Here is a 27,375-nt window from a genome sequence, read left to right as displayed (position 1 = left end):
CTCTCATCCTGGATGTTTTTTCCAAATCCTGCCTATTCACCACAGGTCTCCCTTAATTGCTGACATCCTTGGTGGCCCTTTGTCCAGTGACTGGCAGACTGTCACCAGATCCCTCATCTCAAATCCATCAGAGGTGTAGCAAAACCCAGCTACTTACAGGGACTGTTCCATCCTTTCTTTTGTGACCCGACTTAAACCAGAGTTTTAGTATTGAAGATTGTTAGCAGTTTATTTAATGGCATGTGAATGCTCGTCTGAGAATAGGTTCATAGTTATGCTCTTGTGATCCAAAACAGACAGGAACACAAGTCTATGTGCATCTGGTTGGGATATTAGGCTGCAGGGCTTTTGGTCCATTTGGTTTTGGTGGTATGGTTGGTTTTGTTTTACTTTGAGATGTCACTTGAAAAGAGATTTGTCCTAATTTAGCAATAAGCCATGATCTGGAGGCAAATGCATATTTGATGATGTTATAGTGTTTATAGAATGCTTAGTTTTTTATTTTTGACAGGTCTTTCATGTGATAGGATCTGTGCTTTGGGGCTGTACTCTGCAAAACTGAGAATGCAGCAGCTCTACAGGGTTTAAGATAAATCAATCTGTTTTTCCTCTTGCCTCCCATGGTAAATTTGCTCCTGTGGTGGTTGCATAAAGCAACCCAGCTGAGCAAAGCCTCAATAAAAGAGAAGAGGCTTGCAACTTGCTTTCTGTCAACTTGCCACACTCCCTCTGTACATGCTGCTCTACGCCAGTTGCAGATTACCATAGTAAATAGCTTCCAAAACTCCAGCAGTCCTTTCTCCCATGTGCCTTTGCTTGTTAGCATGACCAAAAGGCTCTTGTGCTACCGGAGCACAGCTCATCCGCTGATACTGCACGGTAGAAACCAGTTTATTATCAGTGTCCTTTTTGATACTTTGATAGCGCTAGTTGTTCATGCATTCCTGCTCCTGGAAAAGAAGTGAATTGGGTATCTGGAAATGCTAGCCGTCACAAGCTTGGAGTTGGCCAGCCTCCCTTGAGGCATTTCCACTGAGGGCTAGACTTGGGACTTTGAAGTCTTCGGAGTGAATCTAGAAATCCTGTGGTGGAAAGGCATGTGGAAATCCAAGGCAGCATTATTTTTCCAGGATACTGGATACAAGTAGCCCATCAGAATAAAGAACTTTTCACCAATCTCATTTACCTTATGTTCAGAGCGTGCACCCTGTAAGACTGGAAATTGAGACTGTACTTTAACAGGCTGTAAATGAGCAGATTTTAGGCAGTTGGAATCAGGTGGTGTGCGAGGCTCATGGCATCGGTGGCGCAGTCCCTCTTCCAAGCAGAACTGACTTGCATCTGCCCAGCACCTCCATTGCAATATGGGGTGCCGGGTTTCCTGCTGTCCCACACTAGAGGTAGGAGGCAGGATAGCATGACAGCTCTGGCTTGCAAAGAGCTACTTTTTTGCTCTGTTTCTACACTGTTTGCACCATCTAAGTTAGTGAGGTACCTGTTTTATAGCGGTGGGTACAGCATGAGCCTACACTGGCATGCTGTAGCTACCTTCCTACATACTTGCTTTCATCCAAGTTGTACAGTATGAGGAAAGACTTGGCATTGTCTTCCTGACTTACCAAATCTTGTATTAGTCATGTCTTTGGGAGATGGTGGCAGTTCTTCACCTCCCACGCATAGCCTAGATATAGTCTTTTACCGGGCTCAATATGGATGTTAAAAAAAAAAATAAAATAAAAAAATCCCAATTCTTCAACTTCTTTAACTGGAAATTGAAATAATTCATAAATGGTACAATTTTGTTTGTATGAGGAGAGCAGTAGCCTATGCTATCAATGGTATTTTTTGCTTCCCTTCCCCCTCTTGCTGTTGTGGTAGGGCGAATTGCATCATTTTTAATAAGATTAGAGCTATTTGCATTTTAAGGTGTTCAGGGTATTAGCTGGCAGTGTGTCAGTTTAGTCTGTCTGAGCTGGCTTTGGTCACCTCCCATAAAGGTTAGAGAGTTCAAAAATATTGTGCCTTGTTGAACTGAGAGTCTAGACATGTCTGGAGAGATCCTTAGTTTTCAGGGTTTGTCTAAGCTTTGTTTCAATAGGGGTGTGAAAGCTACCAAAAATGACAAGCTAACACAAAGGTTTGAAAGTCATTTGAGTACCGTGTGGGTGAGAAATGCCTGTATCTGTACTCTTAGTCAAAGAACAGTAAAAGGGCACACATTAAAAAAATAAAGAGCACTGTAAAGTAAATGAAAGGCCCTTTATTTGTGTGTAGAAATTGAAAAGGAGTTTGGGGTTGCTCCTGGCTGTACTGTAGAAACTTAGGTGTGCTGTTCAGACCTCTGCGTGGCAGGCTGCAGTCGTGTGCATTCGGCCTGATCCCTGCAACCTTTCCTGGATGTGAGCCAGGTGACAGCCTTCCCTAAGGCTTCAGGAATGAAAGAAAAGAGCAATAAATATTCCAAGTATTATTCCCGCGGGACTGCACACTTTGCCACTTGTGGAGCCCCAGCTGATGTTGGTGGACCTGTGCTCCATGCAGCCTTAGCCACCCCTGTCCTGCTCAGGTACCTTACCTCTGGTGCCACCTTTCTGTTCAAGAGGGCTTTCACTGATGACCCCCAGTTCTCCTCCTTGAAAAGGCTAGTCCCCTTTCCTCTTCCAATTCCCATGAGCCTCTTTAACCCTTGGTGGGGAAAAAAGCATATTGTCCAAGAACATGGCTTTCAGGGGAAGATCTCAAAACAAGCAGCAGTGGTGCTTCTGTTCCATAAGCTCTCTTGAATCATGGAGAGTTTAATGGGCCTTAACAGAAGTTGGACAGTTGCCTGAGCCTTGACAGATGCTGCTGTGTATTGTGTGCTATCTGGAGGAGTCCCTGTATGCTGGGGTCATCTTACCTTGTGTAGGTACTTTGAAGCAGTGGTTGAACTAGGAATGCTTAAGGATATGCCACAGAGACTGCTTTTGAAGTTGCTGACAGATGGACAAAACGCTAGAGTTACACACTGTTGTTTTTCCCAAAAAAGCTTGAGATTTCTTGACTAGCAGATCAAGTAGCCTGGGAAAAGGACAAAAGAACAGTAATGTATGCGAAATATCCCTGTTGAGGTTTCCTAGAGAGAAATTAATGCAGAACAGGAGCTATTTGCTTCTGCAAGTTTCTACAGGCAAATTATAATTCTTGACTGCTTTTCAGTTCTCATGGTAGTTGGAGTATTTTAAAGCTCTGATTCCTGGAACCATATAAATAAGAATGTCAAGTTTCATTATAAAGATTTTATAATAAAGCATGTTTCTAGCCTTCCAGACTGCGGCCTAAATCTTTAAGGCATGGCCTTAGTAAACTCAAATGTTTCTAAACAACAGAAAACAATGGAAACGTTTTCTTGATCTTGGGATTAACTTCAAGTGGGTAATACTAGAATTACCAAACTTTCCTGATGGGTAGTGCTGAAGGCTCTTGAGGGATTTAACCTCCTCAGCAGTTATGTTTAATTTGAAGTGTGGAGAAAGAGAGCAGACAGTTTATTTCCCTAGTTATTTAGGCACCATTGGTGATATATTTGTGGGTTTGTGTGTTTAATACTGGCTTTGATGTTTTCCCTTATGCATCTTTCTATTATATAAATAATGTCCTTGTTTCTTAGTGTTTGTTGTTAGTGTGTGCAAATACATTCATCTTTTGTTTCACCCTTCCCTAGTGACCTGTTACATTTAGTTATAGGATATGCAGAAAGGAAATAATTAGTCTAACTTTGATCTGCCCTTGAAATTGCGCTGTGCTTTTAAACCACTGTAAAAGAGGAACAGTAAGTTTGTTTCTGCTCTTCTCAGCAACAAAGCACAGAGTGAATCTAGGCATTGTAAATTACTGTCTTACGATAGCCTAAAGAGCCATTTTTTAACAAATGAGTTGTAGATGGAGACTTTTCTTTCCAGTGGGTTATGCTGCATATTAGGGCAGTGGTGTGCTGGGATCTCCTGAACTGTGAAATCAGAAGAGACTGTTAAATCATCACTTCTGAGCACCTGTGTGGGTGCCTGTTTCATCCCACCTGCTTATTTTCATATAGTCCCTCACCTTAATTTAGGTGTCCCCCCTTTTTTACATTGAAGCTTAGTTTGTTGCTGATTCATTTCTGCATAGCTCTATAGCTTTTCTTTTTTTCTTTTTTTTTTCCTTTTTTCCCCTTCCTCTTTTCTTTTGTCATTTTGCCATTCTGCTTGGCACTGCAGGAGCAAATTATTAAAGGTTCCCTGCTCCAAGGAGCTTGGGTGTGTGTGGTGGGGCGGTGTGGGGGTGGGAATCTGCCAGAAGTTATTTAAAGTAGGCTGTGAAATTTGCAAAATGTTACGGGAAAACCAGGTATAGTTTTCTGTTCCTGGAGTCCATAGTCTGGGAGCAAAGCAAAGTTTGGGTGATGGAACAAAAACATCTTGGACAGTTGTTTATTCCAGTTGCTGGTGGTGAAGGACAGTCTTGGGTAGTATGGCCACAGCATTTGAACTGTGTGTCCATCTAGTTAATTTGCTTTTACTTAAGTTGGACCTTTCAGATTGCATTTTTGGTTTTTTTTAAACCTTTAATTATTTCCCAATGTGAGGCTTTTTTTCAGACGCCAGAAATGCTATAAGGTAGGTAATAGGAAGACAGAAAGCAGCTTTATTTTTGTTAGAATCTGGTCCTTGTTTTCACAGTTTCTTTTAATGCTTAGTAAAAAGGAGAGCAGAAGGCGTTTGGAATACAGAAAACACAATACACAATGGGGCTAATTTCTCCTGCTACTCCCCATGTTCGGGCTTTGTGGTTACTGCGTGTGGCTTGGTGGGAGATTGTCGTAGTGCAACAGAAAACTGTCTTGGTGATTCAGTAGATGGACCCTGATATAGGGGAAATAGTATTTGCTGTCAACACCCTGAAAAGGTTTCCTTCAGGATGGGTGGGTTGTTTGTTTTTTTTTGGCTAGGCAGATGTTGAGCTAAGAGTATGCAGAATTTTGTACAGTGGTTGTGAGCTTTTTACTCCTTAATCTCACCTCCTGTTTTATAAGAAATTAATATTTTTTGCTGTAGTTCCAGACGTCAAGATTGTAGATATAAGGACTGTCTTTTTTTAATTATGCAGTGCTCAGGTCACTGCAGTTGTGATTCTTGATTGAAGGATCTTTGTGTTGCTGTAATACAAATAAAAGGTCAGAATGAGCTAATTTTACCATGATGTTGTTTAACAAGCATGGATGAAATGTGAAACCAAGGTCTTTATAGATCCTCATAATTAAAGATCCCACTGTATAGTTCATATTATTTTTTGTTACTATTTTAATTTGGGTTAACTATTATTACTACTGAGCAATGGCTTCCAGTCCAGTTCAAGTAATTTTGTTCCTTTTATCTATCAGCTGTATTTCCTGCCCAAAGCCATTGTGTTGTTGCTTTAAGATGACATCCCCTGTGCTGTACCCCAGAGCTAGATGCAGTAATATATGAAAGTGTCTTTACACACTTCACACTATTATGATGCTAAATTATTTAGGTTTTTCAAAAGGCATTTAGTTCTCTGCTGAAAGAGGATTCAAATGTGTACAGCAGTGGTGGTTATTACTCAATGTATGTTTGTCCATAAATGCATATGAAAGGTAGAGATGTTAATTTTAGTTTCGCTGAGTCTACCAGGCTGGAAACTGAATGTAAATCTGAGTATGTATCTCTCTCTTGTGTTTGCCTCTAGCAGCTTTTAGAGTTACGAATGCACATTTTTAATGACTAAATGTAACATTAACAGAGAGCCATTCTGCCCCAATTGTTTCCAAGAGAATGGACTTGCCAGAGACTGCTTTTAAGTAGCCACATCTGTCTAATCAAGGTTTCCCCCATCCCCCTGGAAAAAAAAAATAATAAAAAGCAGAGAAAATGAGATTATTCATTTCTGTGCAAGCTTCAGAGTGGCAGCTGGACTGCCAAGTAGAAGGAAGAGATCATGCTGTATGGCTGCGTGAAAGACACTTTCCTCCAGAAGCTGGTATTTTTGTTCAGCCCTACAGCATGTGGGGAGGAGTCTGTATGGTACCACCAGGGCTGGGATGCAGTGGTGGTGTCATGATGGGTAACCTGCTGCATTCTGCAAGTGTGGGTATGGAAAACAGCAGCAGAGGTGGAATACTGTAAAGGGTGCAGGGTCACCATTAGGTTATTATGTTTTTCTTCCAATTTTTCGACAAAACCCTGCTGCATTTTAGGAGTTTAACAGTGAAACAAAAATATTTTGGAAAGCCATCATAGCCTTTCTCTTCATTTTGCCTTTCTATGCTCCCTAAAGACAAGGTGCTGCTTTGCTGGATGTTGGGGCTGGACGTGCAGGCTTGGTAGCATTACTGCTGCATGCTTGCTCTTTGCAGCTGTGACTGGGAGAGGGCCAGTGCCTACGTGGTGGGACCAGCCTTGGGCTGAGACACCCAGGGGACGAGTAGCTTCCCCGTGTCAGTGGGGACAATGTGGTCCAGCTTCTGCTCCTCTCCCCTGGCCTGCCACAACAGAGAGTTTGTGGCTTGCAGAGAGCAGGGAGGGTACTTGTGTTATTCTGCCTATGCCTCCAGGCAGTTTCTGCAAAGCAGCTAGCCTCTGGCATCTTGCTCCTGTGTTGAGGAATGGGTATCTGAGTCCTGTTGGACAGGCTTTGGAGTTTGGGGGGTCTATAAGGGGAAATGGAGTTTGGCTAGCTAGAAGACTCCATCAGCTCCTGGCACCTTCCTGTTCCCTCTTGTTCCCAGTAACGTGAAACTGATAATCTTAAATGAAGTGGTTAATGTACGTTACTAAAAAAAAAAAAGAAAGTATATCGCAAGGTTGTGTGAAAAGTCAGAGAAGGTTTTGGCCAACCCAAGGACAAGAGCGATTCAGAAAGGCGTGCAGGCAGCTGGTGATGAGGTAAAGTGCAAGAGATCATCCCTTCTCTGTCCCACCTATGCCAGCAGGTTGGGAGGCCTTTGCTGGGTGAGGCATCCTGCCAGCTCCCTGAAAGGAAGGCTTTCCAGGGGCGTCAGGGCTTTCACACTGCTGTACCCTCTGACCGGGCTCATGGGGCAGGGAAGAGACCTGGAGCAAGAGGCAGCACAACCACTTTTAAGGGTATGACCTTAAAGGAAGAGGTGCTGGAAAAGCCAAAGATAAAGACGGCCCAAAACATCCTTAAGGCTGCCAAGCCTAAAATTAGATGCAGCTAGGCTTTGTTTTCCTTGCAGGCTCACATGCCACATGCATCTTCCCCCGGTTGGCCTACTCCGTGATGACGGCGAGTGCTGACGCCAAGGAGCACTTGACTCTTGTGACTTTCTGTGCACCCCATTGTCACACGATGGGAGCAGGCAGGCGACACAGCAGAGCTGCCATCACATTCAGGCCCACACGGTGCGGCGCTGCTGACAGCAGTTATCCTGGGACTGTTGCCATTGACAGCCAAAATGTTGTTGACTGCAGGGAACATTGAAATTATTATTGGTGAGCAGATGAGGTATTAAGTGCAGAGTTGACGTTAGGAGTCCATGCACATGACACAATTCACCATGTCACACATTGGTTTAAAATGTGGGCAGTGGATCAGGAGCCAGTAGCAGAGAGATGCTGGATACCACACCCCACGTGCATGTTATAACCCTTTCTCAGAGGCTGTCACTTATGTTTTGGCAGGGCACCTATTAACAGTTATGCCCAAAAAATCCACTTGTGCTAGATGGACAAGAAAAATACGCATTTGGACATAGATTGGCCATTCTGGGTGGGCCAAAACATTGAAAGATTATACTTTGAGCTGCACTTCTGTGCAAATACAGTTTGATTCTCATGTCAGTGCATTAAAATGGAGTAGTGTGACCATACAGTCACTACTGTTTAAGATGGTGTATCTGTTAAGCAGACATGCTGTTAAATCAGACTTACTCTGTGAGCTCTGAAACAGGCTATCTTAATTTTATTCAGCATTCGCTTAGCACTGTTGTATCCACATTATGCAGCATAAAAGCCTGTTAGATACGTGCTCACCAGGGAGCCCTGTGACTGAGCGAGAGCCCTTCTGATCTGTTTGCCAGGTTGCTACCAACTCTGCATGAGACTTGGGCAGTTTTAGAGGGGAGGGATACAGGTAAAACTAGCTGCTGTGCAAGGGACTGATCAGCCCAGGACATTCCAGGAACACAGAATTCGGTTTTTCATTTTGCTTCTCCCTGCTTGTCCTGTTTCCTCCAGCTGCTTAGGGAAAGCAGCAGTTTTACAGCTGCCTTCTTTAATCCCCTTTCACTGGACTGCAATTTTACCCAAGCAGTACCTACATTAAAGGAAGGGAGAGGCACGGAGTATAAAGCTGCACGAAGGGTTTTACACTTGTCTCCTTGCTTGCTGTGTAGCCAGGATAAGTCATAACCGTTTTTCCAAATCCCTGTGAGTTTTTCTTCAAAATGAAGTGATTAACTTCTGCTGTAAACTTCCCCTTGTCTAGGGCATCCAGGCCTTGTGCTGAGCTTGACAGCATTCAAGATCTCCTGCCCACATAGACTATTAGGTTCTGCTTATCCTTCGTTTCCACTGCCTGGTGAAATATTAGATAACGGGGAAAGAGCTTATCTTACATGCGTCTGAACTGACAAATATGGCAGCCTTTCAGTAAAAAGGCTAATGCAGACGAGGCCTTTTTCCTGGCTAGAATAAGAATGAGGCCAGCGCTTGTCTTCTGCCACTGACAACGGTCAGATGCGTGCAGCATGATTTCCATAGCATCCAGACAGTCAGAGCACCTAAATCTACCTGTCTAGTCAATACATCAGCTTTGCTGGAGCGGGGAGCTGAAGTTTGTCATTGAGGCGGGTTTCTAATGCAGCACGAATGGATCTTTCAGCTGTACTCCAGGGTAAACATTGTAAGCCACGCAAATTTATTTACCAGCGGTGACAAATAACTGTGTCAGTCACTTTTGTTTTCTTCCCTAAATAAGACATTCTCTATAAATGCCCTTATGGATTTAATTTTTGCAGCTTTAACCAGGGGGGAGGGGAAATGGGGGGGATTTCTTGCTGTTTGAACAGGTTAATATTAGTGGTTTTTACTCTCTGTGTTTCTGCACATGAAAAAATGAGTTTAAGTTTGGACTCGATGATCTCAAAAGTCTTTTCCAACCTAGATGATTCTATGATTCTAATAAACTTCAAAGGGACCCGTTTCAGGGTTTAACAGTTTGATGGTAGCAGCTGGGAAACACTGTCCTGGTATCAGTATTGAGGTGAGTTTGGCTGAAAAGCATAGCTGAGAAGTCTTTACCGTGCCAGGGCTACCTGGAGGGGGAAGAGGAGCAGGAAGGAGGGGGCTGCTTTGCCCGCAGGGTGCTGAGCAAGGCCTGTTACTCATTTCAGAAGTTTCTTGGCTTGTCTCAGGCATAGAGCTGTGCTTGAAGTTTAACGCTTCCATTTTGAGAGAGTACTCACCATTATAATGTGGCATATTTCTACGTTGCATTCATACAGATATTTTGGGAAATTGTTTTCCCAGCCGTAAATCCTAAACTGTACATTTGCTGTCAAATTCTCAGCCAACAGCTAAAACCCGAAGTGTCTGACAGCTCATAAAGCTGGGGATCTAGTGGGAGAAACCGGTAGCCTTTTCAGAAATGAAGGACTAGAAGTTAATGGGTGGCTTGCTGCAGTTCGGGGAAACACAACTGTGCTCTGAATAGAGGAAGTGGAAAGAGTCGTTAGTTGGGCAAGCCAGACACACCTAGACAGCATCCTGAGCTGCTGCCAACCCACACGGGGTTTTTGGACCTTTTCCAGGCTTTGTTCCTGAAAATAAATTGTTCAAGATGGGAAACTTTGAAGATTGCATTGACCAGTGAGCTGTGCCTCTGGGTGTGAGCTTTAAGGGAGAGAACACAGGCTTTGAATTTGGGCTAGAGGCTCACAGAGAAAAAGCTGTGATCAAAGTTTAGCCTACATTTCATATGTTTGCAGGAGGTGATCTGCAATTTTTTTGTTGTTTCTCCTTATCAGTGAGGTTTATTCTGGCCTCAGAAATTGAGAAAGGGCTGTCAATCTGATTATTTAGTTTAGCTATTGACTTGCTTTGTAGCTGCAATTCATATAAAATGATTGCTGCTGGGTCTATTTCACAGGAGCAGCACATGAAGAAATTAACATCTATAAACCATTCAGAATATGTAAAACAATGGATATATGCTAAGTATTACGTTATTTATTTAATACTCTGATAGCCATGTTGCAAAACAAATGAAGAGGTGGGGATATCTTTTGGAACAGAATATACTGCAGTGCCTGCCCTGATCTGCATTAGACATCTGCACTGTGAAGTACAAGTGATGCTGAAAGATGCACTGAGAAAACAAATGGGTTACAATACTGTCGTGTTAGAAATGACAAAATGTGTAGGCAACAGAGAAACTAAAACTACTTCGGTTTCAGGCATAATTGTAAAGTATTAACTGAAGAAATACAGCAGGAAAGGTAAAATATGAACAGTTTGGAAACTGGGACTCACACTTCTTTATATGACAGAAGCTCTGTGCTAAAAAAAAAAAAAAAGAGCAACTTTTCTTTTAGCTGAATTTTTTTTTTCCAATTTAACACTGGAAACCACAACTCTTACCTATAAAAGTAAAAAAAAAAAAACAACACCAAAAACAAAAAAACCCACCTTCCTGAAATTTTTTTTAGGTATTCACGTTTAAGCTGGCTTTAAGGAGGACACCTACAATGAACAGAAAGTCCTAGTTGAGCTTTCACAGCAAGAAATATGAGAGCACATGAAGCAAAAATGCCAGAGCCCTTTCAAATTCAAAGTGTGTAAGCTGTCTGCCCAAAAAAAGGATAGATTCAAGCTGGGAGCCAGTTTGGGTTGTATGACAGATTCATGTTCCTTGTATGCACAGCCTTGGCTTGAGCAGTTCCCTTCTTCCCATCTTCTGTGTGTAAAACAGAAACCATATATATTGACAGCAAGGTAAAGTTATTTGATGTGTCTATAAAAAACAGGATAAGAGCTGGAAAGAGTGTCCCTTTTCTAATTAAATCTAATAAAACTGTGCTAATTCAATGACATGCAGCTTCCAAGGCAGGAAACATGGCAGGTAAGGTATCAGCAGGTGAGCAACTCAGCCTCGCCATCCCTAGTGTGGTACAGAAACGCTTCTCAGACTTCATCCATGAATCATCCGTGATTAGTGCACTGAGATTTCTCCTGTGAGACCCTTTTGTGTACCTACTGCAGCCAGGGAATCAGATCCTTGAGAACAGAAGTAGGCTGGGAAGCTCTTTCCGTAGTGTGTAAACTTTGTGAGGAAAGTAATTGCAAGCTTGCACTGCATTCGGTTGCGACTACAGAAATAGGAGTGGTGCAGCATGTACAGGGAGTATATACTGCCCTTCCTGAGGGTGGGGGCTGCGTGGCCAGGTCTTTGTCACATGCCACAGGGAGTTTGTATGCGTGGTCCTTGTGGTGTGGTGTGCCCAGGCATCGTGGATGGGAGCGGAGGTGCATGGGTGCACACAGGTGTCTGATGAAGTCCGGGCGCACAGTGTGTGTGGGAGGTCGAGGTGCTGTGTGCAGGTGGCCAGCACGTGCCTCTGATGTCAGACGTGTCCCAGACCCTGCACGCTCACTGAGTATGCACTGCACTGGCAAAACACGTACTCTCAGGAGTCATTTGTCTGGGACTTCTGAATGGCAAAAAGCCTGGTCTGAGCTGCTATGCAGATCAGGATGTCAGGCGTCCTGAAATCCTGGACAAATCCCCTTAGTGCTTTTGGTAAATGTGCAACTGGGATTTGCTGTTGTGACAGCAGATCCTGTGGTAAAAATACCTGTCTCCCAGCATTGCAAACCTGACTCACATCCCACAGGTAATGGGTGAGCAGTCGGTGCTGTTTCTTGAATCTTTGCGCAAATGCATGAAGCAGTCCTGGTGGCAGGGGATCACAAAGCTGCATTGCAAAGCACTTGCCTGGCTCAGGCCAAATCTCTGCAGCTGTGGCTTAAGACTCAGCAGATCAGAGGTATGGCAGAGACCCCTGATCTCAGACTGAACGGGATGATGTCTCTGCCCTTTGCTTCTCCAGAAGGCTGCATCTGCCCTGCACTTGCCAGTGCAACTTGACGGTGTGGAAGGTGTGCGGGCAGTGTCCCCTCCTAGGCTGGGCAGGAAGCACAGCCCTCTCCCTGGAGGCTGCATAACAACTTGGGTTTGTTTGCTTTTAACCCTTCACCTTAATCCTAATTTTCATTAGGTTTCATTGGGGTTTTTTTATTAAGAATTAGGACTGTGCCAAATTTGAAGCATCAGTAGTTTCACTACCACAATGGGGTAGCGTAGAGTGAGAAGGAGTGAATGTGCTTTTCCTGCTCTGTGTGTGCAGGCACACATGAGAGAGCACAGTTTCTCTGTAACTCTGAAAATTAGTATCTTACTCTCCAAACTTCCTTTCCCACAAGGAGATTCACCCAGAAGGTCTCACCCCACCCAAACAGGGTGTAATGGTATCTCTTTAGTGGGCTACACAAAAATGCTACCGGTGAGTCAGTACAGTGTCGGATGTACAGTCGTACAGAGTGTGAACATAGGATGAAGTAGTTTGAAATGCAGCCTCCTATCCAAAAATACCAGCCAACCAACTGTAAGATACATTAGCTGTCAGTTCCCAGTGTGTCTGTTGAGATTTCAAGCAAATTTTGGGTTTTGCTGGCACACAAAGGAAAATGCCATTGCAGCCACTTGGGGCCTGCCTTTTGCTCATCGGGAAAGGGCACCTGTCCTTTGCCACTAGGCAGATCTTGAAAATGCACCTTTATGATTTAAGTGCTCATATGTCGTCTTCAAAAGTGGCTTAGCAGCCCAAATTTCATAGAGTACTGGTATCAGGCGGTGTGTGAAGACTGGCGCGGGTGAGGCCGTGCTCTGTGGAAGCGCTGCGTAGGTGCTGCTGTGGTATCAGGAGAGGGAAGAGTGGGGACAGGCAGGGAGAGCTGAAGGGACTTCCCTTAAGTCACTAGAAGGTCTGTGATAGAGCTGGGGAGAGAAGTTGAACCTCAGTCTGATGTAGCTAGTAGACGATGCATTCTCCTTAAACATCTTTTATGCCATATATTTGGGGCAGTCTTGTATGTGCTGTACGCAGGGCCATTTTTCCATTTCTTTCTCAGTCCCTGAAGTCCTCCTATGAAGCACTTCAAGTTTAAGTATACTGTACCGAATTCAGTGTTATGCTGGTAGTACAGGGGAAGAAATGGATGGAGGAGCAGTGTTAGAAAGCACCCCTTCAGCCCTTACTGAGACCCCAGCTCTGTCCTAGAGTCTGTTCAAAAACATCCATCCCTCCTGGATTGCCTGGGCTGAGTAACATCACAGCCCACCAAGTAGTGGGACGCTGCTATTCCACGGATGAAGCAACACTGCATTGCCGGTATCATTAGGCTGCTGGTTTTGTTTCTGGCTCTTGGCTTCCACCCTGAAATGATGGTGTCACTGGAGCTGCCTACAGGTACAACAGTTATCCCAGCCTTATGCAGGGTACAAGAGGTTGTTGGTCTTTATGGTAAATGGTCAAGCTGCCTTCCTGTCATATGTGCAATGTCTCAGAAGTGGTTTGAGCTTGCAGATACCATTAATTATGTTGAAAACAAGAATACTGTCATTGCACTGGGTGGGATTGGCCTAATTTTATGTAAAGTCGATGCGGATTTAAGCTTCGTATTGAGTTACTAGGGTGCTGTCCATCAAGTCATGTTTGGAAATCGTTTTTTAGAAGCTGTGCCAGTTTTAACATGCTGCTTTAATATTTTTCTGGCTGCAATAGGGCAAGACATAGAAATCTTACATTGTCATCACACAGAGCTGTGAAGCATGGGGTTTTTTGGTTTGTGTTTTTTTTTCTTTCTCTCTCTTGCACTCTGTCATATGGAAACCAGATCAAGATTATGAAATTATTGCCCACAAACTGTGATCTTTTTTCTCTTTTGTGGTGGGGACTGACAAGTCAGTGATGGCTTGGTGCTGTTGGTACTAGCTGTTCATGCTGCACGCATTTGTATGTATCAGGAAGTGCTGAACTTGGCGTGCTTCTCGGTTGGCACACAGGCTGGTGAAACGTCAGATTTTTAATTGTGATAAAGTTCATGAAAGAAAAAATTATGGCAGATGTTTCCTTTTGTCAGAGCTGAAGTGAATCATTAAAATGTGATATGATGTACTATGAACTAGTCAGTGTAAACATCATCCCTGTGAACATGTCAAAAGACTGAAGAACGTAGACGATTCATGGTAATGTCAAAAACCATGTGGTCTGAATGCTGTATTACCAAGCTCTTCTCTTTAAATGCAGAGCATGAATCTTATGAATTTTTATTGCCTTTATACAAAATGAAAAGATAACATATTCTGCTTTGGTAAAAATAGCCTGGTAGCTTCTGCAACATGGTTGTCATTTCGCTGGTGGTATACTCAGAGGTCTGCTTTTCACAAGCAGCACTGAGGTATCCGATTCTCGCTGAGCACTGAGCTTGCTTGCCTAATTCCCTCTTTTCTAGAGGATGTATTTTTGGGAAGTCTTACTCCTTTGCCAGTCTGAAGGAAGTGGCAGAAACGCCGCTGCTTGCCGAGGAATGCCTGTGATGATGCGTTAAAAGTGGCTCCCGATAAGTGGTTATGGAAAAACTGCAGGAAGCTTCTGACGGCCAACATTCTCTGTGGACTTTCTCTCCCACCTCCTCACATCCCCTGCAGGAGGATTATTGTCTACATGTTCACTTAGGCCATTAGTCAGAACAGAAGTGCATTAGAAACTTCCTGATGCTTCCCCATGAGCTGAGTACATTGTATCTGCAGTTATTCTCATTGTGGCTGGTCTAAGAAGTCTTGACTAGACTCTGATTCTTATTCCCAGTGTTGTCAGTTCTCAGTATTTTAACATAAATTAAGTGGGTTTCTTAATGCTTCAGCTGTTGGAATCAAGGGAGTTGACAAATATCTTCATTTTGACATAAAGGTCAAAGAAACACCGGAAAGATGTGATCGAAGTGTACCCAAAGTCTTGTTTTATGCCAATCCTTGATCTCTGATTTGAGGGAGCTTGACTTAACAGTTTGGAATGCTGTGGATTAGGAATAAAATATTCTGTTATATCATAAAGTGGCTTATAAAGTGCAACAAATCCAAATAATTCTGCGTGTCAGAAGTCTCAGTCCCCATCTCTTTTGGGGATACACTGAAAGTGAGGTGAATGTGTTTTGCAGACCAATTTGAATACTTTTAAACTGTGGCCCCCTTCTCCAGATCAATTACATTGATTTACTGGGGAAAATGTGTGTTTGTGTGCATGGACATACACAAATTGTATGCAAACAATGTATTTTATTTTAAGCAGGGCTGCAGAAGCCAGAAGTAATGAACTTAGTACACAGATTCAGTGATAACAGTTGTTAATGGCAAGGCATCTATAGTTTTTGCACCATGGTGATTTGTGGAAATGCACTGTTCTTTTTTAAATCAGCATAAATTTTTACACCTCTCTTGCACCATAGGAACTTAATCCATCATGAAAACTCGGTAGAAGCTGCACCATTGTATCCTGAGGCAGATGTGAAATTTGTGTGAGTCACTGATTTGTGATCAAGCTGAAGGAAACTGAGTCTACAGTTCTTAAGAAAGAAGCCGCCCATTTGGGATGCATTTACGCAGCTCTTTTTGTATAAATCATTAGCGCTATAAACTATCCATTGTTGTTAGGAGAAGAAATTTAACAATGCAAATAAAACAAAATACTGTGGCAGAGCAATTTTATGCTTGATTGTAATGTTTAATGGCATGTTCTCATAAAGAGATTTTCCCATCCTTCAGACCTATCATGTCTGTGACTCCCTTTATTTCCAATGGTTTGGATGTCCCCCATTTTATTCCTAGAGTTTTTTTCTCTAGAGCAATTTCTGTAAACATGCTGCAGCATGGGGTTATCCAGGGTTAATTTCCCATATGATTACACATCCAGACAGCATATATGTAAATGCGGCAAGACAAGTGATAAGAAAACTGTAGGATAAAAGAAAATGAAGAAAATTCCTTTGTTTTGCTTGTAGATCCATTTTTCAGTACCAGTGTATTTTCCTTAATTTTCAGTGTTAATGCTAGCTTACATTGGCATCTTGGTTCTTTAAAAACATTATTTTTCTGTCATCGCTGGCCTAAATTTTTGCATTATGTTGATTCCCTTTCTCTCCCCTATCTCTTTGGATATTTCTTCCAGGTTCTTCTCTTCATCCTTTACTTTCAGGTACTAGACGGCACCATCATTGAGGCAGAGCTTTGTATCTCTAAACGAGCTGGTTATATTAGTGTCAGAAATAAAAATACAGCGTTCACATTCTACTTGTATTTTTAGTGCTTTACTGTAAGCCTGGTTCTACTTTCCCTTCTTATCTCCATTCTGTGTCTTGCCCTTAGGTTCCTTTTTTTAGACCAAGGTTGCTGGGTTTTCTTGTGATCTTGGAAGGTTTCTGCACTGTCCAGCTTTTTGAGGTCTTCCCATACACCTTAGTCAGAAAGTACTAAAATATCTTGATAGTCTGTTAATCTGCAGTCAAGTGCCCATTGTTTTCTTTTCCTGCCTGCCAAGGAGTTTGTTGGGAATTGAGATTTATGGAGTGAATAATCCACCTGGCAGGAGACTCTCTGTAACTCCTAAGTGTGTTCTTCAGTGGAAGAATGAACATTCCTTTTTGTGTGTAAAATACTGCTAATAGCTTATTTAGCAACCTATATTTCTACAACAGGGCTTTCAGTTTTGTGTTGGAGGTGGGTTCTTGCATATGCATAGATTCTAGCACCCATGCTAATTCCGTCTCTCATTTAACTTTCATCTGTTCCTATGGTAGGATAATGCATGATGTGATCTCTCAGCTTTTTAATGTGGTTCTTAGTGCATCTCTTCTAACTCCTGTTTGAATGGGCTAAAAAAAATATTAATAATGAGGGATGATTCTTCCCTGTACTTGCTGGGAATTGCGTGGAAAACACAGGGAGCTTAGGCAGGGTAGTCATGCTGCAACCACTGAGACTCCACAGAGTCCAGTACCAGATATTAATTGCATGTGCTGCAGGGAGAACTCTGAATAACAACAGGATTAAGAAAAATACATTGGTGATCCTTTCTTGCCTTTTCCTTAAATGGCTCATTTTTACAACTACTGGTTAGATTTGAGCTCAACGTAAGGCAAAAGCTGTGGAATGTGATCAAATGAGGGATGCAAGGGGTTGCAGTATTTTCAGCACAGCTGATTTTGTTCACGGTTTTTTAATAGAACTAAATGGAGGATTGAATTAGTCGATGATTAAAATAAGTGGAAGCCACTGTATAACAGTGTTCGACGTAATGGGTACCTGCGTGAAATTTTGGTTCTCAGTCACCCAGTTGCTTCGTCCCTTTAGGGTTATTTTCAAGGTCTGAGTAGCCTGGACTGATTATCACCCTCAGATTTACAGCTGCCTTTCCCTGCGTAGAGTTTCTTGTTCCTTACGCGTCAGCACTAAGAAATTTGTATCTGTTTTTCAGCAGTGGCAGACGAGCATCGAAGTTACCAGCAGTGTAATCTCCAGGGTAAACAGGGCCAACACATTATGCTCGCTGTACCATTTAACCCTGCTGGAGGAGACGACTGTAAATTGCCTGTGTCGAGCTGGTGTGTGAGGACTAATAGAACTGCAGTGGGGATAATTCATGAGTAGATTTTCTCACTCGCCAGTGTAAACAGAGCTAGGGCTAGTCAGGTCTGAAACGGTGATTACTTTTAAAACAGCATGTTACAATTCAGTGTCCCAGGTTGAACCCTCCTTCCAGCACAGGAAAACAAACCATCGCACGCGTGGCTACCACATGGACCACGCAGGCTGTGCAACTAACTATGCATATGAAGAACTGCTTTGTTTTTCTAGGAAATGAGGTTTGGAGGGAGGTCCTTAACTGCAGATTGCAAAGGGTGATTTTAAAAAAGAAAAAAAAGAAGAAAAAAAAATCAATTTCACAATCCTTATTAATGCAGAGTAAAGAACAGCTTGAACAGGGAGTTAATTTAGAGGCCTTGAATGCTGTCCTCTTCTGCATTAAATCCCTCCACCAAACTTGCGTTTTTTGGGTTGTGCTGATAATCTCTCCACACTGCTCCTGTCTGCTTGTTCCTTGCACCTGACCACATTAAATACAATGACATAATAGATATGCACCTGCTGGCAAATAAGTTGCCTGAATTCACTGCCAGCGAGAATAGCACTTTTCCTTTCCCTGAGGTAGTGCCATTCCTCAGTATCTTTTTCTGACAGATTTAACCTGTAAACTCCAGACTTAACGGAAAAGGTGAAAATTTGCTCCAGGAAGTGGCAATTTGAGAGGTGGGGGCATTTGGTGGGTGTGTCTGCAGTCACTTGAAGCCCATCCAGGTGCAGACCCTTACCCAAAAGGGAATGGTCCTGGTCTTCTGCTCTGTCTCTTACTGACCATTTCCTGCTGCCTTTTGTTGTGTTGGCATCAGCGTTCACCCAGCAAGCAATTTGACTTTTTCCACTGTGAGCAGAGACCTGGTCCAGCTCATCTGTGCTACAGCTGTGTCACTGTCCGCGGGTGCACTGGGGCTGGCACAAAACGGACAGCGGGAAGGACCCAGGTCCATGCTCCCATGGCTGCTAGCTTGACATGGGGCTGGGATTGCAGCAGGCAGTGATTACCTGGGTACTCCCAAGGCCTGCCTGGGCTGGCTGGGGGGCTGAAAACATAGCTCCCCCCCCAGCAGGCACGTGTCACCCCAGCCTGTCTTTGACGGTGAAGCATCATCCTGGTGCCGCCTGGAAGAGGCACATAAGGATGCATGGCCCTGCGTGAAGCATTAATGGTTGTAGATATGTGACCGTCTCAGATGGTTTTCAGGGCTGAAGTTAGGTGCGTGGCTCTGAGCTGTATCAGGGAGGGGGAAGCACCTCTGCGTGCACACACCCCCCCACACACACTGTCCAAGTTTCCCACGTGAGTGACCTGACCACAAGAGGCTGACTGCAGGCAGGATGAAACACTCCCTTATTTTCCAGTTTAAGATGGGTTTTTTTCTTTACTTTTCAGAGTAAGGGCTGGCCAAAAGCCTGCCCAGTCAGTAATGTCTTTAGAGAAGCAGAGAAAGAAAGAAGGAGGTAAGTAGCAGAAATGCAAAACTCCTATTGAGAAAGCAGCACCTGTCCAGTTTTGGTCACCAAAGCATAACGCTGTTTTCTTACACTTAAGAGATAATATCTTTGCTACTAGTAAAACCAAAAAATCGGCTTTCGTTCTTGTGGTTTCCAGAATGAGTCTTTTGTTTTCCCAGTCAAGACCGAGGAGACAGATCAGTAAACACATCCTTTATAAAATTTTACCTAAATGTTACCAAGTTTAATTAGCCCTTGGGTTTATCATTAATACGCTAGACTTGCAGTGGCTTGTGGAGGAGCATGATGACTCGGTGTGCCAAAGCCTGCTTAGGTAGCTTCAACCCTGTCACCAGAGCAGCCGACCTGCTCAGAGGTCATGTGGAACCTGCTACTGGGAGGGGGATTTTAGAAGGAAGCCAGTCCCCTGTCCTTGTTGACAGAGCGGCTTTTCTGGGCTATCTGGCACTTACAACGCAGTTGTTCAGCCCCTGAAGGGCTTGATTCACATTAAAAACTTGATGATAAATTCTTAATAAATAGCCAAATATTGTTCTGAGGATGTTCTTGAGGATGCTTATCAGGTGCATTGCTTATGGATACAGCACTCTTAATGATTTTTCAGTCGTTATGCCTGCGCTTGTACAGTAATACTAAACAAATTTTGGTGGGTAGGGAAGTAGTGGGCTAGAGAGGGAATAAAGTGTATAATCTTACCAGTCTCTCTACATACCGAATTCCCAGTTTTGCCAAAGCAGTTGGCTTGTGTTAGAAGGTTAATGCCCTTCAGGAACTGAAAAGATTGAACATCCAGGCTTCAATTGTAGGAGACCGAAGTAAAGAAGCAGCGTTAATACTAATACATTAATTTTATTTTTTCTGCTTCTAGTCTTTGAACTACACACATCTGAAACCAACTTCTCATGTTAAATATGAGGTTTGGGAATGATGCGTGTGGGTCAATCCTTGGCTCAGAAAATCTGTTTGACACTTCAGTCCTTGGCAACAGAGAATTTGCAACAGGAAGGTAATCAGCCTCAGCAGCGACTCTGTACGCACAAAGCAGGCCATGCCCATACAACAGCCATGTTTAAAAGGCTGGTCTGTTGAATCAGTTGTTTTCAAAGTAGGCTAGGGGAGATGAGATTGTAGTTTGGAAGGTGTTCCACATCCGCTGTCTGAACTGAATTACTTCCCTTTGCTGGTAATGGTGCTGTAGTCTGTTAACACTCCGCTTGCACAAAAGCATTCCATTGACATACAACTTAAACTCATTCTGCTCTTCTAGGAACTCTCGGGATATTTATTTACAGTCCACAATCACTGTCCCCCAGCCTGACTGTACTGTTTGGTTTGGGGCCTTAGTCCATGCAGTATCGAGCTGAACATCAACAATCGTTTAATAAATCCAGACAGCAGGGATATAGCCTGTAACCCAACAAGGGAGCCTGCTGTGTGCTGCGGATACGGGTATCAGGATGTGTCTTCTAGTATTTTCAGCACCCTGACTCCTCTGCATGCTGGCTTGACGGATGACTGTGTGCAGGCTGGCTCCTCAGGCTCTTTCCCCTGTTGGCCTTTGCTCCTTGACTTTAGTCAGGGGATCCTTTTTTTGGGGGGGGACTGGTCCATGAAGTTCGCATATCTGAGGTGTGGGGAGCAGCAGGTCTGTCTCCATGGGCAGGCCCAGAGCATGTCTGGGGGCAGCCTGGGCCATCGCCGCGGTGCTGTGAGGGGGAGCGGTGCTGGCGTGGGGCTGTGACGAGCCGGCCAGCCCACTGGAAGCAGGACACGCTGCAGCCCAGCTCCTGTGCCTTCAGCAGCTCCCAGGAGCTGGCTGAGTACGGACCAGAGGGTGAGCTCTCTTCTCCTGCTCACACAGACACGCACTGGTCTTGCCCGCTGCTTTGGGGATGCTACCCCGGAGGCTTAACGAGCAACGGGAGGGGGGCTTGGCCTTGCTGGTGGGGCAGGTACAGGAGGAACATCCCGGGAGCGGAGGGACACACCGCTCACGGTAACGGGGGTCCTGGCGAGGCAGGGACCCCTGCGGGGCTGGGGGCAGCCTGCAGTTCGGCTGCCGGGCTCCGACGGTGAGTGCGGGGTGGGACGGCAGGCGGTCGGGCTGAGGCCCAGCCGGGCTGGCTCCGCCGCGGGGCAGGGCAGGGCGGGCGCTGCTGGAGCCGGGAGCCTTGGCCAAGATCCACGTGTGCGGCTGGATCCCCAGGCTCGGGAGCCCCGGTGCTTTCCTTTCCCCTCCCCCTCATATTTTTTTTTTTTTTTTAACGCGTGTGCGTGGATCGCTGGCGGTGACAGGCGCTCTTTCCTCTGGGGGTTGGCGCGTTACCGTATTGCAGCAGGGGGCGCCTCCCCGTTATTTTACACTCCCCCCCCGACCACGCCTGCGGTGCTGCGCGGGGAAGATTCCGCGTTTTCCGCTTCTGCCGGTTGTGTGCCTGCGGGACGGGACGGGACGGGACGGGACGGGACGGGACGGGGGGGTGTCCTCTCCGGCGCCTTTCGAAGAGCCGCGTCCCCGGTGGGGATGGCTCGGTAACGCGGGGGGCGTGCCGCGGACCCCCGCTCCCCCGCCGGGGCCGGCAGCCGACGGAGGCGGGCGCGGCGCCGGCTCCCCCGCGGGCGCGTGACGGCGGGGCGCGGGCACGTGCGGGGGGCGGGGCGGGCGGCGGCGCAGGCGCGGCGGGCCGGGGCAGGCGGAAGAGCCTGGGCGCCCCGAGCGCCCGCCGGGCCGGGCCGGGCTTAAAGAGCGGCGGGGCGGCGGCGCGGGTAAGCTACGCACCTTCCTCCCCGCGGCCCTCCCGGCCCCGCGCCGGGCTCGGCCAGGAGCGGGGCGGCCGGGGGCTTTGTCCGCCTTTTTTTTTTTTTTTTTTTTTTTTGCTCCCGGCGATTCACCGCGGTTTTCTTTATTGTTTTCCGGGGGTTTTTTTACGATATTTTTTTTTAAATTCCTTCCGCAGCAGGCGGGGCCCCGCCGTCCGGAGCGCCGAGCCGCCTTTCGTGTCCGTGCGAGCGCTCACACGCGCGGCCCGGGGAGCGAGGGCGGCCAGTGCCGGCCCTGTCTGCCCGCTCCGGCCGGGCCGGCGCTCCGCGGCGTGCGGCAGCTGCCCGGCGGTGGCCGCGGTGTGAGCGCCGGGGCCGGGCCCCGCCGGTGCGCTGGCGGGAGGGACGGCCGGCCGGGAGACTGTCTGTCGGTCCGTGCCCGCGTAGGGCTGAGCGGGCAGCCTGGGGACGCTGTCCCCCCGCTGGATGGAGCCCAGGGCTGCCGGTGATGCGGTGCCCCCCGCGGGGGCTGGCGGAGTGGTTTGAGCCCCCCGTCCGCCGGAGGCGAGCATGTCCAGTGAGCAGCTTAATAGGACAGCGGTGAAGGATGCGCGGTTAAAAGACCTGTTGTTGGAAAGAGGTACCCGCCTGTTCGCTGCTGCGCCCGCAGGGGCAGGGCTGTGGCGAGCCCGGGCTCCGGCTTACCGGAGCGAAGCCCAACTTCGCGGCTGGCGGAGCCGGGGGACGCCGTGGGGGCTTCCCTGGCCGGGGGGGGGGTCTGTCTGCCGAGGAGGACTGCGGGTGGCGGTCCAGGTGCTTTCGCTTGCGTGCGTGTTGACGGGGTTATAAATAATTTCTCTTGTTTTCATGCTTTTCTGTGGAGGTGTCGTCATTCAATATATAGTTGCTTTTTCCACGCTGGGCACTTACCATAGAAAAATACTCTACTGGGAGGAGAAAAATGTATTATAAATGTGATTTCCTGCGTGTAAGAAACAGGTATATGCAAGTGTGACAGAGAGACTCGGGGAGGTAAAAAACCGTGTCGTTTCTCTTCCCCAAGTCTCTTTGCCAGCTGACAGCGGAGGAGCCGGCTGGAGCAGGTGTCGGGGCGGGGGGCGAGGCGGGGGCCGGCGGCCGCCGGGAAGCACTCGCGGTGCCTTGAGCGGTGCCGGTGAAGAGAGACCGCTGCAGCTCTTGTTTTTTCCCTTTTTCCTGTTAATAACCTAGTGAGTAGCAGGAGGGCTAGTCATGAGGAAGGGTGAGGTTGAAAATTACCTTCCTTTTTTCTTTCCATCCGTACTTTACAGCGAGGAAATCCTCTCGAATATCAGTAGGGTGTTCTGTTGCAGTTTGCGTTTGCGGTGTAAAGCTGGACTTGGAAAATCCTGTGTGTTGTGGTTTTTACATTTTCTTTACTATGTGGCCATGTTTTAGTCAAACATTTCGAAATTATTCTTCCCCCCTACCAAGGGAAATGCTCAGAGACCCAATCATTTATTTCTAAAGGAGAGGTACTGTCCCCTGCCGCTGAGATGCTGGAGCCCTGATAAATTTAGAAGAGACTGCCCTTGGCAGATAGAGAAAGTAATATGTCATTCCAGTGATCTTTGCATTCTAGGAAAGCCTAAATCAACATTGCTTGTTTTGCATGTTGCCCTTTAGCAACAGTCTCTCAATTTCCATTCTAAAGTATTACACGGACCCCCCAAAAAAGGTTTTGTTAAAGAAACCCTTTAGTACTCGGTAGCTGCAGAATGTGATTTGCAGCAGTTGTCAGTAGTGTTAAGTCTGTATTTTGTTTGTGCTTCTGAGGCAAAACCCCCTCAACTTTTTACTTAAACGTGGGTTTGGTGGGTTTGTTTTTTAATTAATGCTATGCTTCCTGCCTTTTGATCTTTTAGTGCTGACATCATTAGCTTCCAGTGATGCGAAGGGGGGTGGAGGGATGTTGCTGCACTGCATATGGGATTGGTAGCCAAAGTTAAGCAAAGCACTGACTAACCAAAATTTTTGAAGATGGTGTTCTGCGTGGTGAGTGGATGGTACTTAACAGCAAAGAGAAAGTAAATGATAGATGTATTGTTGCCCTTTTACTCTTTGCTTAGCCTTAAATAGGTTTAGTTACTCCTACTGAGATGATTGCAGAACCTCAGCACTTAGATGGTGGTGTGCCTGTGCCCACTGGTAACTTGTGACAAACAGCTGGACCTAAGCACCAGCCTCCACTGGACACCAGTGCAACTTGCAGCTCCTGTAATCTGAGGTTTTGTTTGGAGATCTTAGAGTCTTAGGTTTGTAAGAGATCTTAGAATAATGAAACAGTCTTGGACTTCCTTTGGTTCCACTGCAGGTCACTTTGGATTTTATGTGTGAAAAGCATTTTTCTAGCTCAGCTTTATAGTTGTGTTTGCATACTTCTGTTACACAGAAGGCTGAGGATGACTGCAAATGAAAGAGATTGGGCGGGGGGAAACTTGTTTTCTCTGATTGCTTTGTCTTTTTATTTTTGTATTTTATTTATCTTTCTTTATTGGCTTCTTAAAACAGAAAATGTAGTATTGCTTCCCCAAAGCCCATTTTTTGGTGTCCAAAAAAATAACAGTACTTCTGGGAAGTGCCGAAACTGAGTAACTTGCACTGCTGCTTTGCTTTTTCTGCCAGGCTAGCAACCAAAAACCTCTTCCCATTAACTGGAGTTGTCTCTCAAGATGAGAGCATCCCCTGTGAGCGATGTAGTTTCCATAGAAATATCAGCAAGTGTGTAACTCCAAAGGGCAATTCCTCCCCTTGCTCATCCCTGCTGCTCCAGTATAGCCAAAAGGGTGAAAGGGTGACTCATTTCTAAATCTACTTAATATTTGTTGTATAGGCAGGACTTCAGATAAGATGATGGGCTCTGATGGAGTTACTTGTAATTGTATCTCTTGCTACAGCCAAGGCCCTGGTTTCATTTTTAACCATAGTGGAACATAACTTGTTTTAGAATATCAGATCTCTTTTTAGATTTTTACTTGAATGGGAAGTCCTAGAACAGTTAATTTTTATCTAGTTGGAGAGAAGCAATTGAAGAAGACATTGTATGTAGATTCAATAGGGAAAAAAAAATTTCCCCCTCTTGATTTAGATGGCTTTTGTTCTGTTCAGCTGGTTGAAAAATCAAAGAGTAGTTTACTAGATAGTGTCCCGATTCCTTTCTCTGTGGCCTCTGCTTTGAAGCTTATGGAACCCTCTGGATTCAGTTGGCATTGCAGGTGGCTATTAAAATAGTGGGGTTTGAGTGTCTTTGGTTTGTTTTTTCTCCTAGTGAAATCATTTTATTCTCCAGAAGGCTTGTCTGTACTATTTATGCTGAAGAATTTGTTACTTGTGAAGGCTGCAGAGTAGTATCACCAAGAAGTTTCTTAGCTTTGATCTGCAGCCACTAATACTGAATGATGGGCACTGCCAAAAAAATATTTTCATACTACTTTGGAACAGTGTTTTCTTCATGAAACTTTGTGAAATGGACAGCAGTAACATCTTAATCAAGATCAATCTTGATGGAATACTGAGGATTTTTCAGGTTATTGCTTTGATGGATAACTTTCTCTGTGTGATTGACATATTTTCCTTTTTTTCTTTGTTTTAGCTGAACTGGAGTTTGTTCAAATCATCATTATAATTGTAGTTATAACTGTTATGGTGGTAGTGATCATCTGCTTGTTGAACCATTACAAACTCTCGACACGCTCCTTTATCAACCGACAGAGCCAAAGCAGAAGACAGGAAGAAACTTTGCAGACAGTGAGTATGAGCCCCTTGCACCAAATACCTTCTCTTTGCGCTGTACGGGCCTGCGGCAAAGCCTTCTGAGGAGCTCCAGTACAGGCAACTGTTGAAAAACTTCTCATGCCACTTCCAGTACTCCCTATAGTTAGGTCTTTAGCTGAGGTTGTATTTGTCAGTAGAACAAAAAAATCATAACATAAATTAAGATATGATTAATTAAAGAGTTATTATTTTAGACCCTACTATGTTTTATGTAGCCTATTTTCATTTTATGTTTGGAGGCTCAGATGTGACATCCTGTTTGCTGCTGCTGTAATTCGAAGGGGAGTGGAGGGGAAATGGATGGAGACCACCTGGGGTACAAAGATTTGAAATAAATGTTGTTTGACTTTCCATGTATTTACTAATATCCTGGAGTTTTATCACTATTGCTCTTTTGTGAAGCTACAATAACTGTTTTTTTGGATTCAAACCACTGGCTCAGTAAAGGCCTGTGTTTGTTTCACTCAAATTACATCAAAATGTAACATTTGTTTTACTCGAACAACAAGAAAATGATCCCTCCAAGGACTGGAGTGGTTAAGATGTGTTGTTACAGAGCCAAACACTTAAGACAGTCTCAGCTGAGACCTCTTAAGGCTGTCTTTTGTCAACCCAGCAGTAAATGGGCCCCTAACTTGCCTTGGGACCAGGAGTTTGCTGGGTGGTATGCACTGCTCCCTTGTGAGGGTTTAACCGCAGGGTGTCTGTGGCCCTGGAACATCCCCCCCCAAGCCAGGCAGTATCCTCTGCTGTTGCAGGGAGGTCCTTTTTCTGATGTGCTTTTCAATGTCCCTGGAGTGGTGCCCCTTGGCCTCCTTGCTAACTGTGATAGCCAAGCGGCCATTGGTGGGGATAGCATTTTGGTGCATCGAACTTCTGGCAACAGTGTTGGGTTCACACTTTCATTTCATTTTGTTGTCAAAAAACCTGACTGTAGCTGAAAGGTGTAGCCCCATAATGGTTTACACCAGTCATAAGTCCACGGTTTCACCTTTCTTTCCATCCTGGTCCTATGTTTCCCCCTCCTTTGTGCTTAGGGAGCTACTGGGGTCATGGTGAGAGGCGTCAGGGGACTGATCTGGCTGAACACTAATTGTGTTTTATTCAGTTAGATTTCAGCCAGATAAACGACTGAAATGCCTGGGCCAGGGAGGAGACAGGGATGCCACAGCCAGGGCTGGACCTGAGCAGCTGCTGTGGAGCTGGACCCCTGGCAACTTGAGTTCCCAAAGGTCCCACTTAGCGCATCACCTGCGCCTTTTTGCTAGGGTGAATAGCTCACACCTTGGAGGCTGTGCAAGGACGAAAGGAGCTGTCTCCTCAAGGGGAAGTAGCCTCATTCTCTAGTGCTTTGGTAGCACAGAAATATTTAGCTCTTAATTTGCTTACAGACAAAACTGGAACTTGTCAAACCTTGAGCCCTTGTGGACTTCAGGATTGGAAAAAATGGCTGGATTAATTTGTGTTACTCTTAAATGGATGCTGTCATTCAAGACCCACACTTCTGTCTGAAAAATGTTAGCTAAAATTGCTAAAAGTACCTAAAATTAAATAATTTGAGATAAAGGAAAT

General features: G+C 45.3%; 1 protein-coding gene across 6 annotated transcripts in view; it reads left to right on the top strand.

The window, feature by feature from the left end:
- LDLRAD4 (low density lipoprotein receptor class A domain containing 4) overlaps positions 1-27,375 on the top strand; it is a 242,234-nt gene that overhangs the window by 203,299 nt on the left and 11,560 nt on the right. For 3 of the 6 annotated variants that reach the window (XM_040585653.1, XM_040585651.1, XM_040585656.1), the window contains one exon: positions 25,622-25,776. In XM_040585653.1, coding sequence (XP_040441587.1) covers positions 25,622-25,776 — 155 coding nt within the window. Of the gene's footprint in view, positions 1-15,482; positions 15,488-17,927; positions 17,931-21,924; positions 21,997-22,100; positions 22,631-25,621; positions 25,777-27,375 lie in introns of those variants that run through there. The other 3 variants (XM_040585657.1, XM_040585658.1, XM_040585654.1) reach the window with 3 other exon arrangements.

Source organism: Falco naumanni, chromosome 3, assembly GCF_017639655.2.
Source record: "Falco naumanni isolate bFalNau1 chromosome 3, bFalNau1.pat, whole genome shotgun sequence".
Taxonomy (NCBI): Eukaryota; Metazoa; Chordata; class Aves; order Falconiformes; family Falconidae; genus Falco; species Falco naumanni.
Note: the sequence above shows the minus strand (reverse complement) of the source record. Positions and strands in the feature narration are given on the sequence as shown.